The following is a 24,759-nucleotide window of genomic DNA, read 5'->3' on the forward strand; positions in this document are numbered from 1 at the left end:
ACTTTCTATAGCAACAATGGCCTTATTACACAAGAGTAATAAAAATGGTCCAAATAGAAGAGAAGGAGTGTTTGAGAAGGGAGGTCACAAGCAGCTGGAGTCACTACTAACCGAACAATGCCATACTTGGCAGGAGTTTTTGCTTCCTGCTTGAAGCAGAATCTTTGAGCACTAACAAAACCTACACCGTTACTCCAGCTGTTGATTGATAAATATCAAACTCCCAATTCCTGAACAAGTCAGAGAAGCCAATGAAGTTCAGCAGTAGGATTGTTTAACTAAAGCAAGGTTGGCTGTCACAGCATGGCAAGTCACTTAATTGCCCACTGAGGACTCAATTTGGTGCCTAGCCACAGCTAAGGCCACTTAGATGCCCAAAATATCTTGTGTGTCCTTACCCTGCCATCTCAGAGGATTTAGGGTCTTTCTTTTGTTCCTGTATCTTGCAGATTTATCTGGGTGTTCTGTATATCCCTGGCACTTGAAAGAGTGCTAAATGCTTCCCAAAGGCCCTGAGAAGCGCATCACCATGCAATAACCAACACCTCCTTAGTCTTTTAAAATGGGGAGGTCATAGCAAATTTTCTATTTGCTGCCATCTCTTTATTAATTTCTCTGGCCAGCCCTGGCTTGGGGATGTCTTTGACTCCGTTGGCTCTGGCAGCCTGCTGGGCATCCTCACTAAGGAACGAAACCAGGAGGCAGGGCCAGGATCCTCGCCACCTCCTTGCCCTCACAGGCATAAGGGCGTCACATCAGACGAAGAAGGGAGAGGAGAAGGCCCTGTGTATGTCAGATCTCGCCCTCCAGTGACTGCGGACAAGCAGCAGCCACAGCCCAGCCCCTCACTCCGCGCCCCTAGAACGAGGAAGGCGCGGCCCGGCCCGAGCCCGCTCCGCCCCGAGCCCGCTCCGCCCCCGGCACTGGCGGCGGCTGCGCGGGGCCAGGTCCCGGAGCGAGCGGGTTCTGTCCGGTGCCCTCCCGGCCATGGAGGCGGCGCGGCGGTGGCCGCTGTGGCTGCAGGGCCTGGCGCTGCTGTGGGGCCGCGCCGCGGCGGGGCTGGAGCAGATCCGCACCACGGTTCCGCCGTCGCCGGCGCAGGGTAAGGAGGGGCGGGCGGCGCGGCGTCGCTCCCTTCTCTGCCCAGGTGCGGCCGTGCGGCCTTCCCGGGCGGGCCTGGCCGGGGTCCGCGCTCGGACAGAGCGGCGCGGCGGCGGACACGGGCTCGGGCTCGCCCGAGGCCTGTAGGGGCCCAGCGGCGCCCGGAGCGCCATGAGGAGAGCTCGGGGCTTGCCGTAGTGCTGTCCCCGGAGCGCCATGAGGAGAGCTCGGGGCTTGCCGTGGTGCTGTCCCCGGAGCGCCATGAGGAGAGCTCGGGGCTTGCCGTGGTGCTGTCCCCGGAGCGCCATGAGGAGAGCTCGGGGCTTGCCGTGGTGCTGTGTCCGGAGCGCCATGAGGAGAGCTCGGGGCTTGCCGTGGTGCTGTGTCCGGAGCGCCATGAGGAGAGCTCGGGGCTTGCCGTGGTGCTGTGTCCGGCGGGGTCCCGTGGGCCGGGAAGGAGCAGCCCGCTCCCGGCCGAAGGACGGGCTGATGGCGCTGGGGTTTGCCCGCCTGCGGGGCCCTGGGGATGTCTGACCTTAGCACGGAGACAGCAGTCACAGAATCACAGGAGCAGATTGGAAGGGACCACAGTGGTCTCCTGGTCCAACCTCCCTTGCTTAAGCAGGGTTATCCTAGAGTACACAGTCGCCAGGGTTTGTTCAGCCCTGGGAGATAATAAGGAATGTGGCTCAGGAGAAGCTGACGGAGGTGCCCGTCCCTTTCTGTTCTGTTGGAATCATTTATCTCTTTGCTGCTTTTAGCAGTCGGGTGGTGAAGCTCCTCCGCTGATTTAGTTGCCGCCAACAGATGTGACCACAAAGGTGTGTGTCAGGTTGGCTGGCGTCAAATGTGGGTATCTCAAGTGCACCTTGACAGGTGTGTCTAGATCCCAGCTAGAGGTGTTGAATTTCCTTTAGTGAAGGGTTTATACTTGAATAGGGAGCCTCCAGTTTTTTGAGACAACTAACTTGAAGCAAATTAGCCTTACTAATTGATGCTCAGAAAGCATGTTTGTTTGGGTGTTTGAAATCTCACACTGAAAAAGTAATGAAGTAATTTTTTAAATAAGCATGGTGGTACTCCATGTTGAAAACTGTTGGAAAATTTTTGAGTATATCTGAACCTGCTTCTCTTCAGTTGGTTTTTTTTGGTACATGGGCTTAACAGCACTTAGGCTGTGAATTGGTACCTGTAACAATTTGTTACTAGATTAACTGGTAAGGGGGTTTTCTATATGCATATATAAATTAAAGATGAATATACTGGTACATAAAATGCATTTAATGTTTAGTATCAAAAATATTTAATAGTTAATTATGAGAAGAAAACATTGAAATATATAGTTGTTTCACAAGCAACTCACTGTACCTCAAATTGACAACTTGTTGTGACTAATGCTCCATTTGGTGATCTTTTCCTGTGTCTTAGGTGGAACTTAAATGTGTTTTATCTCTGTTTGCTGCAATTCTCCTGGAATGGAATTACTGAGATTTCATTACTTCAGTCAAAATTATTGCTTGTATCTAGGATTAGGAAAAAAAAAAAGCTTAAATATTGTGATAAATGCTTGACCTTTTGGAATAAAAATAAGTATATAATCTCTGTATTTTGGTTTTGTTCGTTTTTCTAGCATGTTCAGCATTTTCCCAGAAGTCCTGTGAAGAATGTCTAAAAAATGTTTCGGTAAGGTATTTTAACATCTTTTTTGATTGATAAGAATTTCCATTTTATATGAAATCAAACTGTTAGGCTTTCTTAGGCTGCTTGTGTCTTATTTAAGTGATAGAATCAACTGATGTGTTGCTTCCCATCTGTCACACGTGATGCCAGCGTGCTTTCCCTTTGCCAGGGTTGCTCCATGGTTTGCTCACTCAGGGTGTTCTGTGTTTGTCTGGAGAGGACAGACCGAGTCCAGGCTTCCAGTGTCAGTGTGTGCTCAGGGCTTTTACAGCTCACCTGAGCAGGTTGATTTTGCTGCTGCCTCAGACTCATCCTCATTTTGTGGACAGCACTTGCTTAAATGTCCATCTAATAAACTCAGTCCCAGGCATTTAAAACACCTTTTCTTGTGTTGTTCTAATAATGCACAACATTTATTTGCTAATTAATGCAAATTAACTGGAAGTGCCTTTCTCTAAAGAGGCTGCAAGAAGTGCCTGTGACTGAGGCAGAGTGTGCTGGTCCCTCCACTGACTCTGTGCTGAAGACTGCCAGGCTAAGCCACTGTTAGTAGCAAAGTGTATTTCCAATGAGATTGCAATAAGGCAGACATTTAAATGTTAGAATTTGTGTCTGTTCTTTGCTAAAAACTTCTTTAGCTCTATGATAAGGATTGTGATAGGCATGCAGAAGGCATTAGTCCCTGCAGAGCAGAAGTGAGAGATTATTTCAAATTCAAACTTCAGATGTCACTGAAAAGAAACATTTCAGGAGTCGTGAAGTTGCATATAAGTTTCCATTACTGGAAAACTTTTTCACCAGGGAAGACTGAGAAATATCTGAACTTACCTGCTTCTCTTATGCATATTTTGGCTTTAAGGGAAAAATATTAATTGAATTGTATTGGTGATCGTGTTTTGTCAGATTCTTTTATCATTGAGAATGAGTCAACAGAAATATTTTCTTGTACTTCAGCCTCTGCTCCAGCCAGTAGCTGTGTCAGATATTGCCTTTTGGGTTAGACACATTTTCAGTAGTTAGATGCAGGAGTCTCTGTATCAGAGGGATACAGCTGGCCTTTCGGGCTCCCAGTTGTCACCAGCAGTGTACAGTCATTTGGACTAGAAGAGACCTCATGAGCCACCTAATCTAGCTTCCTACTCAAAACAGGGTCTACATTATGTTCAGAGTTTTAACAGTGACTTTTATTATGCCCCCTATTGGTTACTATTTTTGAACTGTTAATTCTTATTAAATATTTGAACCAAAAAAAGCATGTTTTCATCTAGCATTCATAATTAAAAGGACACAGTTTTTGCAAAATGAATTCTCTTTTCTTAGTTTTTTTTCTTGATGTGTCCTTATGGGTATGTTTAAATTGTACAGTACACCAACTACAAAATAGTAATATATTCTTCTTTTGTCCACGCTTTTCAAGAAAGCAGAATCTGCTACAAATGGTTTCCTTTGTATTTAATGTTTTGTAATCTATTAAGAGCAAGATAACAGGCTTTGTGTAATTGAGGATGTATGGCAGAGATGTTCTTGATAGTACTGTTAGATAAAGCATAGTTCCTGGCTGAACTCTTTTTATAATGAATCCTAAAAAAACATGTCCTGTGAGAGATTCCTATTGCTGTTATTCAAAACTATTTCCTTGTTTGAGTTGTGTGGTAAATGATTTCTGAGTAAGTATTTATTTTAACAGCTGAAAACCGGAACCTAAGCTTGATGCTTAGAGATGGCTTCAGAAGCAGAAATATTGTGCTGGAATTTTATCTATAATACACATAAAACTTGAAATTTAAAAATATCCAGATATGTGAACAGATATGTGCAATTAAGGTACACAGAGTACTTTGCAACTCAGACTGGATGAGGCTGTATCATTCATTACCTTGCAGCAAAAGCTCCTGCAGACTTTAAAGAATTCTTTACTATTTTCTTTCTGTTGATAAACAAATGCAAGGCTGAAGTAAGATTATAGGTATATTTTTATTCCTTAAAGATATGAAGTGTTTTAAAATTCAGCAGTCTGAACAGTCAGCAGTCTGATTTTGTGTTTTATATTTGTTAATTCCAGTATTTTTAAACCCAAAGCCGTTTTACCCTCAAGTATGCAGAGTACCTCAATATATTTCCAGATATTTTCAGGCTAATGTTACTTGTAAGTACAAAATGTTCTTATTCACCATTCAGTTTAGGTTTTACTGAGAAATTGCATGAGGACTTCTGTAGACTGTTGAAGACAAAGCACTTCCATTTCTCTAGTATTACATTCACATGAGAAGACTGTCTTTGTAGTGGTGCACTAAATTGTTAACTGTTTTTGAAGATTAATAATTTGGGCTTTTTCTTGTTTCTTTTGCACAGTGCCTTTGGTGTTACACCAACAGCACATGTATTGATTACCCTGTAAGAAGTATTTTTCCACCATCTTCATTGTGTTCTCTCTCAAATGCTCGATGGGGAGTTTGCTGGAGTAGGTACTAATTTTACTTTTTCTGTAGAGAATTATTTATGAGTATGATTAAAGTAAGCTTGCTAGAGCTGTTTCCTTATAATTTATTTGGAGGTGCAGGGCAAGGAGGCAGTGGTTATGATTTGGAGCCATAGCCCCAGTCAGTGTAGGTATGGTGATGCAATGGCTTTAAAGCATTTTTACTTTATTTAAAATTTCTGAAAGTGTTGGATGATTTGTCTAGATCCACAGTTCTATAATATTCCAATGGCAGCAGTGAACCAATACCACAGGAATAGAGTCACACAGAAATTCTTGAATGCTGTTTTTGCTTAAACAACTGAAATAACAGTGAAATTGATGGGTACCAAAGGCAATGTAGATGAGGTTTAAAAGGAACATGCATGGTGCCACTGTGGGTTGTAATCCTGCATGGTGTAGTTGTTCTTCAGTTTCTATTTGCTGTGCATGTTTTACTACAAAATACACGGCTGAGCATGTGCTGCCATCAGGGTGAAATATTTGGAGGTGTTTTTGTACTAATGTGTTTACAGATCTAGATTCAGACTAGACTGGAACAGAGAACACCTAAGGCATGGGAAAGCTTCTTGTGTGAAGCAAGAGTACAGCTTGAGTCCAGCAGAGCAAAGACTTGCTGCTTTCTGTGTGTTTGTGCATGGACACCAGGAGGCTAAAGGACAAAAACAAGTGGGGGTGAACGATCAGTGACACTGTTGACCGAAGAAAGTTACCATGCTTAAGGCAGAGAGATTTTGCAGCAGTCTAAATTTAGGGTAGCAGAAGTAGAAGATTGCTGTTAAAGTGGAACATGCAAGTTTCTGAACACTGCCACTTAATGACTGCTGCAGAGTGACTAGATGAAAAAGTACAGGTGAACTTTATCAATTCTATGTTCTTAGAGAAAGGCTTTGTGCTTTGTTTTCTGAGAACAGGCATTTGTGTTTAAACTTTTGTTAGAGTTTTTTAGGGTATGATACAAATATCATTTCAGTGATAAAACTCACTTTTAAGAAAACTGGGCTTGCAGTGTTGTAGTAAAGGCTTTTATTATGAAATGTTTAGCAGACTTTTCTGGAAGTGTGGAGGGCTGACTCCTGCCAGTATCTGAGTACTCACAGAGCTGCTTGCTTCCTCCCTCTCTCCCATGGCCCCAGTGGGATGGAGGAAGAAAAAGGAACAAGAGCAGAAAACCTCCTTGATTGAGATAAGGACAGTTTAAAAAGGGAAGGAAAAGGAGGGAGAAGAAAAAAACACAATTTTTTTTACCACCCCTCTTAGGCAGACGTGCTCAGCCAGTCCTCAAACAATAAGTGCCCATTGGAATTGGCTCTCCCCTTGGAAGCCAGTTTTGCCCTCCACTTACCTGTCCTTTACCTCAGATTTTTTCACTGATCATGACATTATCTGGTGGCCAGTTTGGCTCAAGCCTTCTGTTTGCATCCCCCCCCGACTTCTCTCACTCTCTTGCCTGTGTCCAGCCCTCCTCACTGGGGGGAATAGAGGGAAGGGGGCAGGGAGGAGGTGGGAAAATATTTGGGAAAACAGGCTCTTCAAGCCTGTTCAGCAGCAGCTGAAACATTGGTGTGTTACCAGCATGTTTGAGCCAGAAATCCAAAACCCAGCATCAAATGAGCTGCTATGAAGTAAGTTAACACTCTCAAACACACCAGGTAGAGAAGCACATTCTTTTCTACTGATACTCAGGGTGGTCTTGACAGTTTACTGCTGCTGTGGAAGTGGCTTCTATGTTCTGTGCCATTTGTGTTTCTAAATTGACTGTAGCTTAAACATAGAATGAACACTTCATAATGGAGCACATTCTCAGTAAAAAAAAAGTAGAAAAAAACCCCCAAACCCAAACAACAAAAACACCCTCAAATATGCATCTCCTTAATAGGTTTTTTACAAATTACAAGCAGCAATATGCAGTGGGGTTATATGGGACTGTCACCTACAAACACAGCACAAAAATTAATTAACTTGTGAAGGTGGTGGTGATGTTGTTTTTTTTTCTTTTAGCAAATAAAATTAAGAGATGAATGTTGTTCACCATTGCCGAAAATGAAGGTGAACAGTGCAGCTTTCAAAGTCAAAAACAAATTACTGGCTTCCAGTTACAATTTTATATGAATTTCATGTGTTGACAGATTATTAATCAGAGTGAAGTGAAGAACTTGTGTGTAATACAAAGTAGCTTAGTTGTGTTGGGTGTTTTCATGAATAGTAAGCAGATGAAATAGGTACTGTTGCCAGGAGTGTAGACTGAAAACTGACAGTCTTTTCCTTCACTTTAATAGGTCCAAAAACCTTTTTTGCTTCAGTTAAGTAGTATACTTTTGAAAAAAATAAATTTTGTTTAAAACAAATCTTTTGAAAAAGTTTTACTTTATGGGATGAAGTATACTTCTTTGTAACTTGCAGGGAAGTAACAGAATGAGATATGTGGTTTTACTTAATGTCTATTCAGTGTAGATTATTCATGATAACAAAGTTTTAATGTGGTATACTGCATTTCATCTGGGGTAGTTCAACAGAATCGTGTTTTGCATATAGGGATGAACAAGCATGTGGGAAGGAAGGGACGAGTTATCAGAAAGATAAATGTTACTGATGGAGTCTAACAAGTTGAATATATTCATGTTTTTCAGTAAACTTTGAGGCTTTAATCATTGCTATGGCTGTGGTAGCTGGACTCATTCTGGTGTCACTCACAGTCTGTTGCTGTTACTGCTCTTACTGCAGAAGGCGATCCAGGAGGAGGAGGTAAACGTGTATTTGTTTTCTCTACCAACACTGGGTCCTGGTCTTCCCTATCTACCCACAATTTTTAGTCTCCAGTATACTAAGAATATTTTCATTTGGAAGCAGTTTTGATCACTTTGCTTTATTTGTTTGAGAAAGACAACAAGATAAGAGATATTTAGTGACAAGTAGTATGACACTGGAAATGATGCTGGAATGACACTGAAGTGATTTTTCTAGTGGTAACAGCACTGATGTGTCTGACTTCAGGTAAGCTGTTGCTTTACATTTCTACATTTTACACTGTCTTATTAACATTGGACATGAAATCTTTCAGTGACCAAGTAAATCCTTGCTTCTTCTGATAATGGTGTAAATAATTTCTTTCAAGGCAAGCTCATGGTACAGCAAAAATGGACCAGGTGAGTAGAAAGTAACTGAGCAACAATGTCCTATATGGCACTTGGTATCCATCTTTCAAAGTTGCTCTAGGATCTGTCAGCAGTCAGTATATAAGGGATTAGCTGTCTTTGCCAATTCAAAAAGATATTCTACATGTAAAATAATACTTCTTTGGTCTAAGATACTAAGAATAATTTACCTATTTTCAAGGAAAGTAGTACTGCAAAAATTAAATGTTCTTGAGATCTTGGAGAACTTGTAGAATTTTTTTTAAACTGACTTCTCTGAGTAGCTAATATTCTTAAAAGGAGGGAAGCAGTTGATGAGTAGCTAAAATAGGTATGTCAGTACTGTGGTGTGAAGTGGGACACACAACATGCTTCCCTTTATCACTCCAGTTTTAAAGCTTTCTGGACAGTGTAGTTTCAGCTAGCTCTGTTCTTTTTGTCTTTCAGTACTTCTTGTATGAGTAAAATGGCAACCTTATTTCTTGGTTTGAAATGATTCCTATATTTTTTAAAATACCTTTGAGTCGCTCCTGTTTGAGATTTGGTTTTGTTTTTTTCAAAAGAACTTATGTAACTGTACATTGCTTAGTGCTGACCTTAAAGCCAGAGAAATACAGTACATCTGTGGCTTTAAAGAAATGTGAAAATAATTGTAAATAACACCTCATTCTTTTCTTTCTTTCCTGAGAAAGAAGTGTGTACCTGTTCTGTTGGTAGGCTGGTATACCAAATCTGCCCTAGTGCAAAAATGAATACTCTTTAGACCTGTGCTGATAAGCCCTGGAGATGTAAAGAACAGGTTTAGATCTTACATAAGATCTGCCAGCATCCTCTGCAGAACAACTGAGTAGGCCCCTGTAGCTGACATGTCAGCAAATAAAGCTTGAATCCTGTGAAAAGAGATATTTGTGCTGGACTTCAGTTTTAGTAGCTAAGTTGTCAATCCATACTGTAACATCTAATTCTAAAACTAGAGGGTTAGTTGAGAGTCATCTTATGCCAAGACTCCAAAGGTGTCAAGCTTAATCTTGTGACCCTTAGAGGATTTAAAGGTCTTGTCAATCTGGGGTCCAGCTTATTTCAGGAGGAGTCAGAATGTGTTATTACACTGAAGCGTGGTACCTTATTTGCTTTAAGCCCAGTGGTTCTCAGCAGGAATTCTTCTGCTGTCTTCTTCCTTATTTTTGGGGACTCATTTTCCACAAAAGAAACTTCTTTTTTTTTTGTGAATAGGAGGAAGGAAGGGTTGTGGAAATGTAGTACTGGATCTGTTTAGCTGATTCTTTTTTAGATGTATCCTCTGAGCTCTAAGGTGTAACCTTGTTTTGCAGGAGTATCAGTGTTTCTTTAGGGAGTTCTTCAACTGTGGTGTTTTAAGTGTTTGAGAAGCCTGAACTTAGGTTTTCCTTGAACACAGAGAATACTTATATGCATCATCCCCCACATCAGTAATGCAGTTGGCTCATCTGTGTCTGTCCTACCCCAGGAATTCTAGCAATATTGGTGCATAGTTTTTATTTTTATCCTGTGATTTTGGACTTCTTAAGGTCTGCTTCCTTGTACTTGGCAGTTCCATGAACAGCTATTATTTGTGAAACTACTAAACTCTCATGAACTTCAGTTATCAACCATGCTTTTATTTGTATAATCTCAAACTTTCTGAATTTGGAAGAACAATTCATTCCAAGTGTCCAGAAATCAGAAGATACTTAATACTGTTTAATTACAGGGAAGAAATGTATTTTCTGAATCATACATCAACATTTGATTTATTTTATGCTTTCATATTTTGCAACACCAATTGTGAAGATTATTGCATAATTATAAGACATGGAGTCTCCAGTAAAGCAGTTTTACAGAAGGGTGCCCAAGAATGGGAGCTTTTAGTCATGCTGGACATGCTGATGTGGAGAATTGATTCGTTTTCCAAAAGAGTCTAACATTGTTTTCAAATAAAAGTGACCTGTTGCATGTGTTTCCTGCTCCCCCAAGATTTTTTTAATTCTTTAGGTGGAAAAAGCTGGAACTAAGAAATTTGTTTCTGAAACATTGCATGGACTTTTAAGTACTGGCTTGCATTGAAATAACTAAAATGTTGAGAGAGATATATGGACTGTTTGAGCACATGGAGGAATTGAGTTCATATTTCCAGAGCTGAATATGTCTGAATTTTGTATATTAAAGCGTTTGACATGCTGTAATTAACCACTGGATGTCACTCTTGCTTAACTTGGATCTTGGTGGCTGCAGATGAGTGGTAATGCTGCTTAGGTGTATTAATATTGTAATTATTCAACTCAGACATCTTCAGAACTTTATTCCCTTTTGGAAGGTGATTAGCACCTAGCAGTTGTCCATTTACTAATTACTAATTAGCAAGCATGGCAGTTGTCCATTTACCAATCCTGAAGAATCATCATAAATTCTGTCAGGGAAGAACTAACAGAAAAATGGTTTGACAATTTGCTTTAGAGTCCTACAAGTCTTACACAGTCTGTCTAATGGTTAAGTGAAACTGAGCTTTCTGCAAGGCAGGACACAAAGCTAAAGTGCAGCAGAGAATTCAGTAGAGCATATCTGCACAAGCACAGCTCAGATGTACTGTGTAGGTTCAGCATTTCCCAGAATCACACAGCTGATGCTCAGGTAAATCCTTGCTCATTCCAGAACAGACTCATTTCCTGGGGGCAGCTTGAGATTGGATAGTAATGGTTATTGGAAAGATAAATTGTTCTGGCATCAAAGGCTTATGAAGCATCAATCATCTTCCAAAGGACAAAAATGGACTTAACTGTGCACAAGCAGAACAGTGACTCTTAAATGGGGTGTGACACATGGGGAAAAGGGCAGTTAGGAATCCTGCTTCTGGAACAGTCTGCATCCTCTTCCTAAGAAGCTGTAAATAGTTCTGTGGAGGCTGAAGGGCATATTACTGCAATGAATAGAGCATTTGGATATTATAAAATGTGAAAGGATAAATTCACAAACTTGTAAATCAAACTTACTCAGCTGTGAAATTTTACATGGCTATGAAGTAGTAAATAATGATAGATTAGCAATAAAGTTGCTTTTTCCTCCTCTTATGCTTTCCTTCCCTCATTTTTCTAACAGACTAGAGGAAGAAGAGGAGCAGCTAGCTAGGAAGAGAGAGGAGAGAAGGCTACAGTCTCTTCAGAGGTAAGTCTTGACAGCTTGATCTATAGCTATACACTTCCTGATGATGTAGGAGTATTCTGCCTTTCTAAGAAATACATGGAGTACTAAACAAAGAGGCATTGTGATGTTAGGCATGACAGTGTCAGGTTTTTACCAAACAGAGCTTTATTATGAGATTGATGAACCTGATTAGGAGCTATATTGCTGTAAATGAACAGGGAGCAAACAAGTTGATGCTCAGTGAGGCAGGTACCATGACTGCTCTGTGCATCATTGCAAGGTAATGACAAACATTATCCAAGAAGAGAACAGATGTAAATTTGTTTTCATAAACATCTGAATTTGTTAGCTGAAAGTGACAGACTTGAATGTGCATCAAAGGGTAAGAAATAGGTGTCCAGTTCAGGTAGTATGCTCACACACAGTTTCTCAGATAAGTTATGCTGAATATTTGCAATGGATCAGAAGAAAGGGGAATTCTCTTCTTGTTAATCCAGTTATAACTAGTCACAGCACAGTAGGCCGAGTGCTAGTATGAACGAGATGTTTCTCCTATAATGCTTTTGTTTCTTTCTAAAGAGGAGGGAACCAGTTAGGAATATCAACAGTTTTTTGTATGCCAAAACCATGTACCTTGTGATGAAATGTACATCCTTAATCATGCTGCTTTGTTTAGTTAAGAGGGTACTTACCCGTGTTTGTTATAAAGCAAAGACTTCTGACTACGTGCATAATGGGATGATTGTGTTCTGTAACCTTTCCACTGTGATTTGTGTATCAGCTTGGTACAGTTAATCTGTAGGAAGTCTGATGCATCTGGAGTGTAAGGTGTGCTGTGCACACACCAAGCAAGTGGTGCAACCTAGAGCTAATATCAACTCCATTCTTGAATTCAGCCTAGGAACAGAGATCACTGGGAGCAGCTGCTTTGCCAGAATGATTCCTGCAGCCTTATTTAGAGCAGCATTCCTCTTTCCCAGCTTGTCTCAGGAGTTCGTCTGTGAAACAGAAACTGCTTTAATTGCAGGAGCTTAGCAGCAGCCCTGGGGTGTTTCCATGTTCTGAACATGCATACCAATTGTGTGTGTGGCTGGGGGTCATGGGAAAACACGAGGAGTAAGCCACTTCCAGCACCTAGAGCACCTCACCCTACCCACTGCCTGCTTCCTCTAAAACCTTTGGAGAATGAATTGCTACTAGCAGGCTGTAGAACAAATAAATATTCTCAACAACCCATTTTTGACAAGCAACCTGCAGAGGAAAGCACTGCCTTGTACTGTGTAGTCCTTCCTTTCTACTGTGAAGTTTTCACATAGTTTGTGAAAATAGCTGAATAGATGTTCAGATAAATATGAGATAAATGTTCAGATAAATATGGGAGGAAAATAGGCACAGCATTGACCTTGTGTCTATCTGGCTTTGTTTTTTTCTTGTCATCTTACATGTTTGTTTTTTCTGTGGGATACAGCTACTTCAAATACAGCTTAATCGGCTCGTGTATGGTTCATATCAGTTTGCAATGAAAGGTGAAGAGGACTAGCCTGAGCTTCATTTCATGATTCCATTAGTGAATGGTAAAAACAAAGCAAGGAGGCCCAAGTTCCATAGTGTTCCATGGAAATGTTTTTTGTGGAAGGTTTAAGATGATTGCAGCACCTAGTATTTTCTGTCTTTCAGGTACACTGTAAAAGTCTGCTTTTTAAGTTTTATACTTGTTTGCATTGAAATTCAGTTAATTATGGATACTTTAGTGTCTCTTTGGAAGATGCATATTAAAGTGAAAAGTAAGGGTAATTATGTTGGCTTTCTACTTGTCTACACAAGGCTGAAAGTAGCTGTCAGTTTACTGAGAGGGTTGAAAATCATTGGTGATGGTTTGAGTTTGCACTTATAGGGACGGGCATAAAGAGAAGGATGTCTGGAGTTCAATTTTGGACTCAAAACAGGTATCTTATTGCATAGCTTTAGTCCTTTATTTGACTTCATCATCTCTAACATGGAAAATCATTTTTAAGTATAGCATTGAGTAGTGAGTCTTTTTCTATACACTCAATTATTTACTGCTTCAAATACATGGTATTTGTATTTTAGGTTAGATTTATATAATTTATAAATAATTACTTGTTTTAGAAGTTTATAAACAAATGCTAAGCAATAAGATCTAGTGCCAAGTATAAATTGATAGAAGGAAGAACAAGGAGAGAGGCCAGGGAAAGGATGGCAGTTTATTTGTGAAGAACCAAGTATGGAAAATTATTATGTGAATTGTTAGTATTGGGAAAAATACTTCCTCAGCTTATGGCAGTGGGGACAGCTTGCATTGAGAAGCCAAGACTTCAGCATGTATAAGATGGAGTAATAGCAGCAGTGTTAAGAAACAACCAACTCAGAAGACTGAAGTGACTTGAGCTGATCATCATGTGAGATGTGGGTGGTACAGTAACTCTGGGTGGCTGATTCAGAGACTGCCTGTTCAGAGCTGTGTCTGGTTCCTCTGGGTTGATGTGTACCTAGGCCTTATTTACTGAGCAAGGATTTACTCGTGGGTGAAGTGATGCCTGTCAGTTTGAATGCTTCACTGATATTAATGGTTTTACCCTTCAAACTTAATTAGATATTTGGTGGTTTGTTTTGAGTAGCCTAGGGAAGTATCCCTAACCTTTCTGAGGTTTAAAGCCTACAGAGCTTGATTTTGCACCATCCCCTTCTTAAGCAGGTGCTTTCTGAATTCAGAACTGATTCACACTGGCTGCTGAAGTACTGAGGTTTCAGTAGCTGAAACTGCAGCAATGAGTCTTCAGACAGGCATATGCAAAACAAGGAAGAAATGCCATTAGTACCACCTGTAATAAACTTGGTTTGAGCTCACAAACTATACAATAGAAGGATTTAGCTTTATGTTGGAGAAGGCTGCTTTAAGCAGAATTTCTCTATTCTCTTCCTGAGATCCCTTGCCCCATATAATATCTTCCTGTTATGTACCACAGAAAGCAGAAATCCTGTTATCAGGTTACCTTCAGTGGGTACATTTGTCTCCTCTTTTTTCTCTTCTCTTCAATGTCTCAATCCTGACTTTGTTCTTCTACATGAATTTCATTCCCCTGACTCTCCAGCCTCCATTACTGCATTTTGGCCAGGTTGCTTTGTTTACAATGCTGCCTGGGCTTAATAATGCAGGGGGTTGTAAGGGACATGGGTGTCTCTGGGAAACAGTAGTGGAAGCTTTTGAGTCTGTCTTGTTTGGTTTTTCTCATTGTGCTTTATCTGCATGCTTTCCCAGAAGTGCAATTGCTGGAAAAGGCCACTTCAACCCTCAGCTCTGTAGGAAGCAGGATAATTGCTTCTGAGGACACACAGGGTCTGATTAGCAGTAGGAATTGTTTGGAGGTGGAATATGCATAGGGCAGATGGAATCTTTGGTGAATTAAGCTGTCAGTGCTTAACAGCTTTCTGCTGAATACGTGCAAATTGGAATCCGGCAGAAGTCACAACTTGTCTAACTGGGTTGAATTTTGACAGGGGGTAGCAAAGGGTGCATTTTTTTTTTTTTTTTTTAATTTTTGTTAGAGGAACTTTTTTTTCCCAAATTCCATGTCTTTTCCTCAAGATACATAGATCCCGGCTCATACTCATTAAGCAGTTATGTTTTTTGTTTGTTTTTTAAAACAAGCAAAATAGATCCTTCCTTTGTAATATAGGAAGCCTATCTGATAAAAGATGGAATTTTTTCCATTTAAACATATTTCATTTTTCCCCCCTTCACCTTTGCAAAAGGGAAGGAGAAATCGACTCATCAGCAGTTGGTTTATGTGAATAATTTAAGTTTGTCAATATTAGATACAGCCTTAAAAACAGTCTTACGGTCAGACAACATAAAAACCAATTTATATTTAGCACAAGATTTTAATTTATTCTCTGCATGGATGCCATGCAGGATTTTAGAAAGCAGTAGTTTTCACTTACACTTGCTGTACATCTTAAGCAAAATAGTAAAACACCTTTTTATCCTTTTAGTGTGACCATGTTCACAGGGGTTCTTGGATGAGGGAAGAGACGAGAATGTTGACTCCATGATGAGAAGGCTTGATTTATTTTTTTATGATATATATATATTACATTATAACTATACTAAAAAGAAAAAGAAGGACAGGTTTTCCCAGATGCTAACTAAGCTAAGAATAGAAAGGAAAAGAATGACAACAAAGGCAGCTCTCGGACTCTGTCTGAGATAGCTCGGTCCTTGATTGGCCATTAATTATACACATCCAAGATGGGCCAATCACAGGTGCACCTGTTGCATTCCACAGCAGCAGATAACCATTGTTTACATTCTGTCTTTGAGGCCTCTTAGCTTCTCAGAAGGAAAAGTCCTAAAGAAAGGATTTTTAGTGAAAAGATGTCTGCGACACTTTTAGAATTACTAAATTGAATTAGTATTTCAAAGTATGTTCTGTGCAAAGCTAAGTTTTACAATTATGCTCCCTGCTTGAAAGCATTAAGGAGTGTTCCAGTGTAGAGTAGTGCCTTTTTTCTTATGTATAGATGAACACCTCAGTGTGAATGGGTGCATATATGTGGATGCTTTACTTCTACCTAGAAAAGTGTTTCTTTTTATTGTCATACATCTTATGTTCACATTAAATTATGTTGATAAGAATTTGTGGTAAGTCTTATAGACACAGTGTATGTAAATACTTACAGATGAAGTGTAAATAGAAAGATAATATATATATATATAATAAATATATAACTGCTAAGTGTGATTTTTTTTTTTAAATTGTATGTGATTACTAGTACTAATGTAAAAAATGCTGATGTCCTTTTTGGATGTAATTATAGTTTGCTTACAGCTCAAAAGAGTCTGAATGTTCTTCTGATGCCTTTATTTCTTGTAGGAAACATGAAAGAAAAATGAAGCATGATGAAATACGTAAGAAGTATGGTAAGTATCATCTTGTTTTGATACTCTGCCTAAGTTGATTCCTTTTCCCTAATGATTGTTAAAATTCACAGCAGAAATAACCTGTTTTATGAGCAGCAGAAGTAACCAAGCCCAGTCTTCTGCTGATGCCTGTCTTCTGACACCTGATTCTTGCATGTTTATGCTCCTGTTCTCTTCCTGCACTAACTGTCCAACTGGTCAAGAAGACAGTGTGCTTGGGATGGGCATTTAAATATATTGGTTAAAATAAGTGTTTTGTTCTGTCTGTTCCTAAGTAAGAAGACTGAGTTTGGGGGCTTTTTTGTTTGTTATTGAATGTGATAAATCAGCCTACTTGAACTTTGCTGCTGGAGTCATGGCTATTGAAGGAGGACAGACTGACTAGTAGATAGCAAGCTTTTTAAATCAAGCTTGAAAAAGAAGGGTGGAGGATGCAGCCTAATGTAGGGATAAATTATTTTTTTCTTTGTTTTTAAGTGGAGCTGTGGTCCAGTTGTAGAAGAATATCACATCACAAGACTGTAGGACCTGCTGTGTTGTGTAGGGAGCTCTTATTATGTAGGCTTGTCAGTGCTTGCACTTTTCATTTGATTTGTTCATAGGGTTAACAGTACTGTGTATTCAGAGACAGATCTGCTAAAACTGCTGCATTTTTTATTATGCAAATTGCACTAATGTCAGAGAAGGTGTTTCTAGGGGTCTGAACAATCACTCAAAGCTGTTGATTTTCATCCTCTTGTTAAACTGATTGGCAGAGTCTAGGAATGCCTTCATGAATCTGCAGCCTGCCCTTTGCCTGATGCAGAAGTGATACAGACAAACTCTGTAGGGAATTCTCTGCCTGGAGAACATTTGTAAAAGAATGATCCTTTGCTGGAATGGAGGAAAACTACACTGTGAAGCTTGAGCTACTGAGGAAAGAATGTTGTGGAAACTGGAAGTAATTTTTGTTAAACATCAGTCAAGGAAGTTCTTCTGTGGTGTTTTACAGGAAAATTAACCCTGTATCTCAACCACAGTTCAGTATCAAGAGTTGTTTGAGTGGTTGACAACAATAGTCCAGATGTGACAAAAGCAAACAAAATCCAAGCACAACATAAAACAATACAGGCTTTTTGTGATTGTTTCTCCTTAGAAGAGACCTGACAGTAAATCTCAGCAAGTTGGAATCATTGGGAAAGATCTGGTGAAGCACTTAGGGCAATGGCTGTATCCTCACAGTAACTTGCAGCACTCAGTGCAGATGGACCTTTGCATCTCTGGATGCAGCCCAGATGCAGTCCTGGGTGCAGAATTGCAGTTCCCATATCTGGGGTTCAGGGATGTGAAAGTTATGTTCTGCTTTGAAACCAGTTCATTTGTCTCTGCATGGCCGTGCATTTTACTGAAGACAGTTGTCTGTTCAGTGCTCTACTTCCAGAGCTTTGTGGGATGCTTTGCTGGATCTTGTTGGAATACTTGAGTTCCCTGAAATTTAAAACTGTGTAATGCAATGCCTTGAGAATACAGACATCAAATTCAATAAATCAAGTATTGCTTGTAGCTATACTGTCCACAGTCATAGGAGAGCTACGTGTCATTTTGCCTCCACTATCAATGAATAAATGAGAAACAAGTTCATACATTCATTGTGTTAATGGAAAGTGTTCCTTCTTGTAAGAAGTCAGACATACTCACTTCTTTCTTCACTTAGGTTTTGCAATGCAGCTTACCTGCACAAGATTGCAATTGGACTATGAAACTTAAATTTTATTAGCAAATTTCCATATAAAGTTTATTGACAGGTTTGCTGTATTGCTAAAACAAATATTAATTTATATTATCAGATATATCAATTTAAGGCCTGGAATCTCATGGTTAATTTTTGTTTTTAAAAAAAATTTAACTCTCACATAACATACTTAAAGGATGTATGTAACTAAGGAAAAATTAAATACAAAATATGTATAAATTTTGAAATTCGAAAATATAATTGCTTTTGAATATAAGGGTTGCATTCTGATAATAGACAAATGGTGGTCAGAATAATTCCGTGAGACTTGGGTCTTCTGTCACATATTTTACTGTCTAGAAAATACAGATGTTAGTATATTAAACATAATCTAATAAAAATTGCTGCAAATAATTATGGAGGCACTAGATTATTTTGCACTCTTACAGACTGCAGAGAGGATTCTCAGTTAAGTAGGCATGGATGAGTGGCAGAATGACAATGACTTTGTTAACCTGACTGTAGATAAAGATGATGATGCCCGAAATTTCAGTATTTGGTTGGCTTTAAGGGAATGCCTTTTCCCATTTCATCCCCAGCTTTCCATACTCCATTTAAATGGTAATTACACATTTATAATGCACTGCAGGTGTCACTCTAGCCACAATCCTTTGGGAGCATTGGAAGCAATAGAGAGCTTTAGCAACCAGGAGTACACACTTTCAATTGTTTCTTTGTTGCACAATTTGATAGTATTTTTCATTTGCTCACATATATGAATGCAATATGATTACACAAATTATATGTTGACTCTTAGGAAAAATTTAAAGTAGAATTCGGAGTACTTTGCAGCTTGTGTAGTACACAAAGGAACTACAATTTAATTCCTGCTGCATTTGCTTCTATTGTGTGTTCAGTATAGCATTAGTGAGAAGCTGCTTTATTATTTATTTATTTGAGGATTTTGCAAAGTATTAGTGGATTTTTTTCATTTAATTTTTGCAAAATGATTATCATTTCATTGCTTTAGTTCTGCAAAGGTTTTGATTAGCTATTTTAATGATATATAATCCTTTCTTTTTTATTTTATGTAAGGCTTTGGTTTTTATATTCAGTAGTTTATGACGGTAAATGTTTCTTCTGTTCAAAGTAGATACTTTGTCTTCACCTTTAGTGTTCTGAATGCAAGGCAGGAGAACCTTACATTGCCAAACACTGAAAGCTATTTAGTTTATTTGTTAAGAATACAGTTGTTAATATGGGGGTCTAGAAATAAAGAGGAAAAGTTTAATAAGGGGTGGAGACATGCAGCAAACTAGGTTGGTTTTTTTGTTTTCAGCTATACACAGTCTCGTGTAAGTATTTCAGTTGTTAATTCTCTCTTTTGGGCACTGTTGATACATGATGAGAGTCAGATCTCAATGACTGGGAACATGCATAGTTAGTATACAATATAAATGAATATGCTGGAAAGAGGTATTAATTTCTTTTGACCATTGTTTTGTCATTTCATATTTACTAATATGCTTCATTGTTTCCTATAAACTGATGAAAGATACTTTACTATACCTTTCAAATTTTTGAGTGTTTCATAGATACTGCTAAGTAGGTCAAATACTAACCTCAAAATGAAGGCAAATAGAAGTAAGAATTTTAAGTGACCTGTGTGCCAATATTCAAGTTCACCAGTGACATGCAATGGACTTGATTGCAAACAAGGCTCCTGAAGATGCAAACATCTGGTTTCTCTGAACCCCTGAGGGTAAATGACAACTTGGGTAGTGGCTCTCATATCAGACAGGAAACAGTGGAGAGACAACTCCTGTCTGGTTCCAGGCAGCAGCAGAGCTTCAGCTGAACCAGATGTGCTGCCCCATTAGCATGGGCTGCCAGCTCCTCAGAGTGGCACTGGCAGGGCAGCTGTGGCAGCTGACAGAAGGTTTTTGTCATGCTCCTATTTTTGTATGTCTCTCCATATAGTTTTTTCCACTTACTGGAGCCTGATACTTCTTCAGTAAGAGTTGGTGCAAGTGATGAGCTGCTGTCTCACTCCTCTTATGTAATCTTATGATGTACTTAAAATTATGAGGATAAAAGAAATTTAATGCTAGATGCAGGCTTGAGAGCAAGGCTGAAAGCAAAGTGTATCAGATATTGTAACCCCTGGTTATCCTCATTTGGAAGGAGGGCTTGCCATTTCTCTTGGAGTCCCTTTTTCCTGGGAGATCAATTTCTGAAGTCAGAACCAAAAATATTCACACTGGATTGACCCATAGTTCTTAAAGCCTATTTAGTTTCAGTATTTTGTGATGAAACAGGTGAGAGTACTTTAAGTTAGGCATATTAATTCCTGATTGGTGTTGATTAGATCTGTTCATTCCTAAACATAATTCAGTAAAATTAAAGCAAGTACTACTGGGAATTGCATATGGAGTGAGAAGTAAAAATGACACATTCACTTGAAATATGAGGATTAGTTTTCTAAAATGGCTTTTAGCTGAGTATTTTGGGGCAGGGGAAGAGGAGAGTATATTCACTCCTCAGAATGATGTAGGAAAGGTTTATCAGGATTCTTACATGATCCTCTGGTTAATTTGAAATTGGCAGTACTGGATGTAGAAAATCTTTTGAAATCCATTGGGTTTCAGCTGTTCAAGCTGTAAAGAACAGTATCTAGTGGTTTACTGTGCTACTTTCAGACCTGTGAAGTGTTGAGTATGTGTCCTGAATGAAATAGCAAAAAATATAATAAGCACTTGCCAGACTCCACAGAGAAAAGTCTGCAGCCTATGTTCATTTTGTCAGGGAATATGGTACCACATCTTGCTGCTTTGTGGAAAGCTTCTTGAAGTTAGGTGCATTTATTTCTAAATGGAACTTAATGAGTGCAGGGAGTTTATGCAATGGTAATTGTAGTAATAGTGGTAATTTCCAGTATTGATGCTGATTTTTGGTAAATGTGTTTTGTGTTTCAAAGGGGTGAAATACAGGAGTACTGCAATTTTTTTTTTAAATTGGACTACTCAGTTGTGTTTCATGTAACTAAATATATTAGGAGCCATATATCCTAACTGCCAAAGTATTAACAAGTCTGGAGGAAGGGTGGGAGTGGTGACAATCTGGTATTAAATAAATGTTTCTTCTCTCTTTGGGCTGGGGTTAAATTAATGCAGGAATATTACCTGAAGGGGCTGAAGGTTGAATGGCAGGCCAAGGATAAGAGAGGATTTTTTATTGCTTGTTAGTTTACTTGACAGCTAGAATAGACATAGTGGACATCACAACTGCTTGTTAAGTGCATGAAAGGTAATACTAAAATCTGAGAAGTAACCACATTCTAGAAGCTTAAAATATATAAATTTCAAAATCTGAAAATATTGTAGTTTATTTTGGCAATTATATCATCTAAGCACATTCTTTTTAAGCAAATGCTTAATTTTTGTTTATTTATTTATTCTTCCAAAAACAATTATAGAAATGGATAGTACCTCTATAATACCAAGGTATTATACCAGGTAAATAGACTATGTGTCATGTTACCTGGCTGCAGCTTTAAAGATGTTACTGGCTTACTCCTTGGACAAGTAAGGGTCATATATATGAGGGATAGTTTGGATATTAACATTTTGCAAGTTGACTGCGTGTAATCTTGTTTATTTGAGTGATTATAGGACTTGTCATATTTATTCTTTATTCCAAATATTTACTGTTCCCTATCAGGTAGTTAGTGGCAGTAACTGATACAGTAATCAGCCCTGAGCAGTTGTGCTGCTTGACTGGCATCTTAAAATAACCTGGCAGTTCAAATGAAGCTCACCAACTGTACAAGGTAGGCAATAGTGTAGTCTGCCTCCAGCACCATTAGGTTTTGACTTCCAGATAAAACTGTGAATGTTCAATATCTGTGTGCAGGTACATGTGGAAAGAGGTATGCTGTGAAAAGGACTGAGAGGAGTTCTTACAAGGTTTGGCAGTGACTAGAAATATTTTTTTTCATTATTGTGAATCTGAACATTTGTGATTTGGAGTTGCTCAGCTGCACTGTCCTCTGTCTCCACACTTAGACAAATGAGCCATGGAAGAGTCCTTGTTACACATCAGTATAAAAACCTTGGCAGAAAAGATAGCAATAGTGTCCTGTCCTTTCATAGCATAAGGTCAGCCTCTGCACTCTTATAGGACTCCTTTATTTTCAGTCTCCTGCCTACCCCAGCTTTAAAGTGTGGTTTGAAGCCTCTTTGAAATTATTTTCTGTGTGGCACAGTGACTGCTCAGCTAACCTATACAGAGGATGCTCTGCATATCCAGGCACTCAGCATAATTGGATGGCTTTGCAGTGCTTGCTGTGACAGTATTCTAGTATAAAGTCATTAAGAATCTTCATGAGGGAAGCATACTGTAGCTTGGATTAAGTGATGCTCTCGTTCTGGTCCCTGGTGGTTTTAGTGCACATAAGAAGTGATCTTCATTTTTTCTTAGAGATTATTGTCCTGTTGCAGATAAGCTGTAAGTGGCTGAATGTGACAGATGGTTGGGTATAATTGAAGTAGAACTAAGTCAAAGTAGCAACATCTTACATTTTAAAAAGATGATGATCTTATAGTCACTTGCATTTATAAACTGGCCACTCGGAATCTGTTCTTCTTGACGCATCTCTATACTTGGATTCTTTTCAACTTGACTCTCACAAGTGCATTTTTTGGGGTATACATCACAGATGAGTAATGGTTTTTCTGTAATAATTTTTCATAGAAAAATCTTCTCTCCCTGCTAAATCATTAAATACTTATTTGTTATTATTGTCTGAGAAATAAGAGTGCTTAAGAACACTTGCAGTTTATTATAGTACTTGACTGTCTGGGTAATAGAGCAGTTATTACAAGAATTGCCTTTTGGATTTGTTACATGCAGTTACCAATAGCAGTGAAGTCAGTAACTCAGAGTTTTTCTGTAAAAAGAAAATGATAACTGTAGTCCCATTTTGTTTTACAGGTCTTCTCCAGGATTCTGATAACCCTTACAGCAGATTTGAGAATGAATGAAGATGAGCACCTTCCACAAGAGCTGTACTCCAGAATCCAGGAAGACAGTTTGTTTTCATTAGCCCTTTGTGCTCTTTCACTTTTGGTTTTTTCTCTCCAAAGTGTTTTTTCCTCTCCAAAGTGTTTTTTCCTAGTTGTAAAACTAGAAGCAGCTCAAGACTTTCTGAAATAACATCTTTCTATCTCCTACATGTATGGAACTAATTTTCCATAAATGTTTTTTTGTTGTTGAAATGTTCACTGAAGTTTATCCTTCCTCTTCTTAAAATCTATATTTTATTACTTGACTTAGATGGTTAATAGTCACAATAGTGTGATTTTGAATTCAGTCTTAACTGCTACTTAAAGCAGTTGTTCTCATGTTCCTAAATAGAGATTTTATATATATATATAACAAAAAGCAACATGGAAGCACAGCTCCACATAGCAGAAGTAGTTGATGAAAAATACATCATGCATATTCTTGTGGGTGGAGATTCTTTTGCCTGGAAAAGCATCTTCCAAGAGTGTAATGTGTAAGGGCTGACAGAGAGGAGCATATTTGTCTTTGAATAATTAAATTCAGTTGTGGGAATGTTAATATGTACTTCAAATACAGTTAGCAAAATTGGAGGAAAGTTGATCTTGAAACAAACATAGTTAGGTGTTCCTAAATTTAAGAAACATCAGCCTGTGTGAGCACTTTCTTCTGCAAACTTAATGTATATTGAAAAAAACAATAGTATAAAGTTGCCCAGATCCTGCAGTTTACCAGGGCTGACCCTGGCCAGCAGCTGAAGCACTGCCCAGCTGCTTCCTCCCTCCCTTGGGGGGATGCAGGAGAGAATGGGAACAGCAAAGGGTTGAGATAAAGGCACAGTAGGAGCAGGAGGGTACAGGGAACAAGTTCTGCCAAGGCAATTGCCACCTCCCAGAAGCAGACCTCTGCCCAGCCTCCCCTCCAGTTGTCTTGGTGAGCCTGGAATAGGATCAGTTTGGGTCAGTTTTGGCCAGATGTGCCAACTGTGTCCTCTCCCAGCTTCTTGCTCCCCCCTGGCCTAGTTGCTGGAGCAAGCAGAGTGGGGGAGAAATGAAACCTTGATGCTGTGCAAGCAATGCTCAGCAAAAGCCAAAGCACTCGTGTGTTACCAGCACTATTCTTGCCACAAATCCAAAGCAAAGCAGCACCATAAGGGCTGCTATGAAGAAAGTTACCTCAGTCCCTGCCAGAGCCAGTACAATAAGTAGGCAGTATTTTTTTTAACCTTTTATTGTTCTTTTGGTATTTCCATGATGTGATTTATTTCCTGTCTTACTTTTCATAGAGGTGTTTCCTTGAGCACTTTTAGTAGCTTACCAGTACGATGTGACAAGCAAAGAGCTCTTCTGTCCCCCCAGTCTAATGTTCTTGTTTATTCTGCACACTTTAAATCATCTCCCTTGCTGTTTATTATCTGTTAAACAAATGTACAGTATTGAAGATGTTGGTGTTATTTTTGTCCACATTCCTAAAATAAACTCTTTAACATCTTGAA

The 24,759-nt window shown here is 39.2% G+C and overlaps 1 protein-coding gene across 1 annotated transcript; it reads left to right on the top strand.

The window, feature by feature from the left end:
* Nucleotides 1-878: 878 nt before the first annotated feature.
* Nucleotides 879-24,759, top strand: PTTG1IP2 (PTTG1IP family member 2). The gene is made up of 7 exons (XM_054645048.2): nucleotides 879-1,102; nucleotides 2,732-2,784; nucleotides 5,134-5,242; nucleotides 7,891-8,005; nucleotides 11,506-11,571; nucleotides 16,446-16,492; nucleotides 23,196-24,759. Exons 1-7 carry the CDS (start codon nucleotides 988-990, stop codon nucleotides 23,243-23,245), a joined length of 555 nt encoding a protein of 184 aa, XP_054501023.2. The 5' UTR covers nucleotides 879-987; the 3' UTR covers nucleotides 23,246-24,759.

Source organism: Agelaius phoeniceus, chromosome 1 (assembly GCF_051311805.1).
Source record: "Agelaius phoeniceus isolate bAgePho1 chromosome 1, bAgePho1.hap1, whole genome shotgun sequence".
NCBI lineage: Eukaryota > Metazoa > Chordata > Aves > Passeriformes > Icteridae > Agelaius > Agelaius phoeniceus.

Excerpts from the sequence above, each read along its gene's own strand:
- PTTG1IP2 (XM_054645048.2), top strand. The coding sequence starts at position 988 with ATGGAGGCGGCGCGGCGGTGGCCGCTGTGGCTGCAGGGCCTGGCGCTG. Across the intron at positions 2,785-5,133 it reads AATGTCTAAAAAATGTTTCG|TGCCTTTGGTGTTACACCAA; the intron begins GTAAGGTATTTT and ends TCTTTTGCACAG. Across the intron at positions 5,243-7,890 it reads TCGATGGGGAGTTTGCTGGA|TAAACTTTGAGGCTTTAATC; the intron begins GTAGGTACTAAT and ends CATGTTTTTCAG.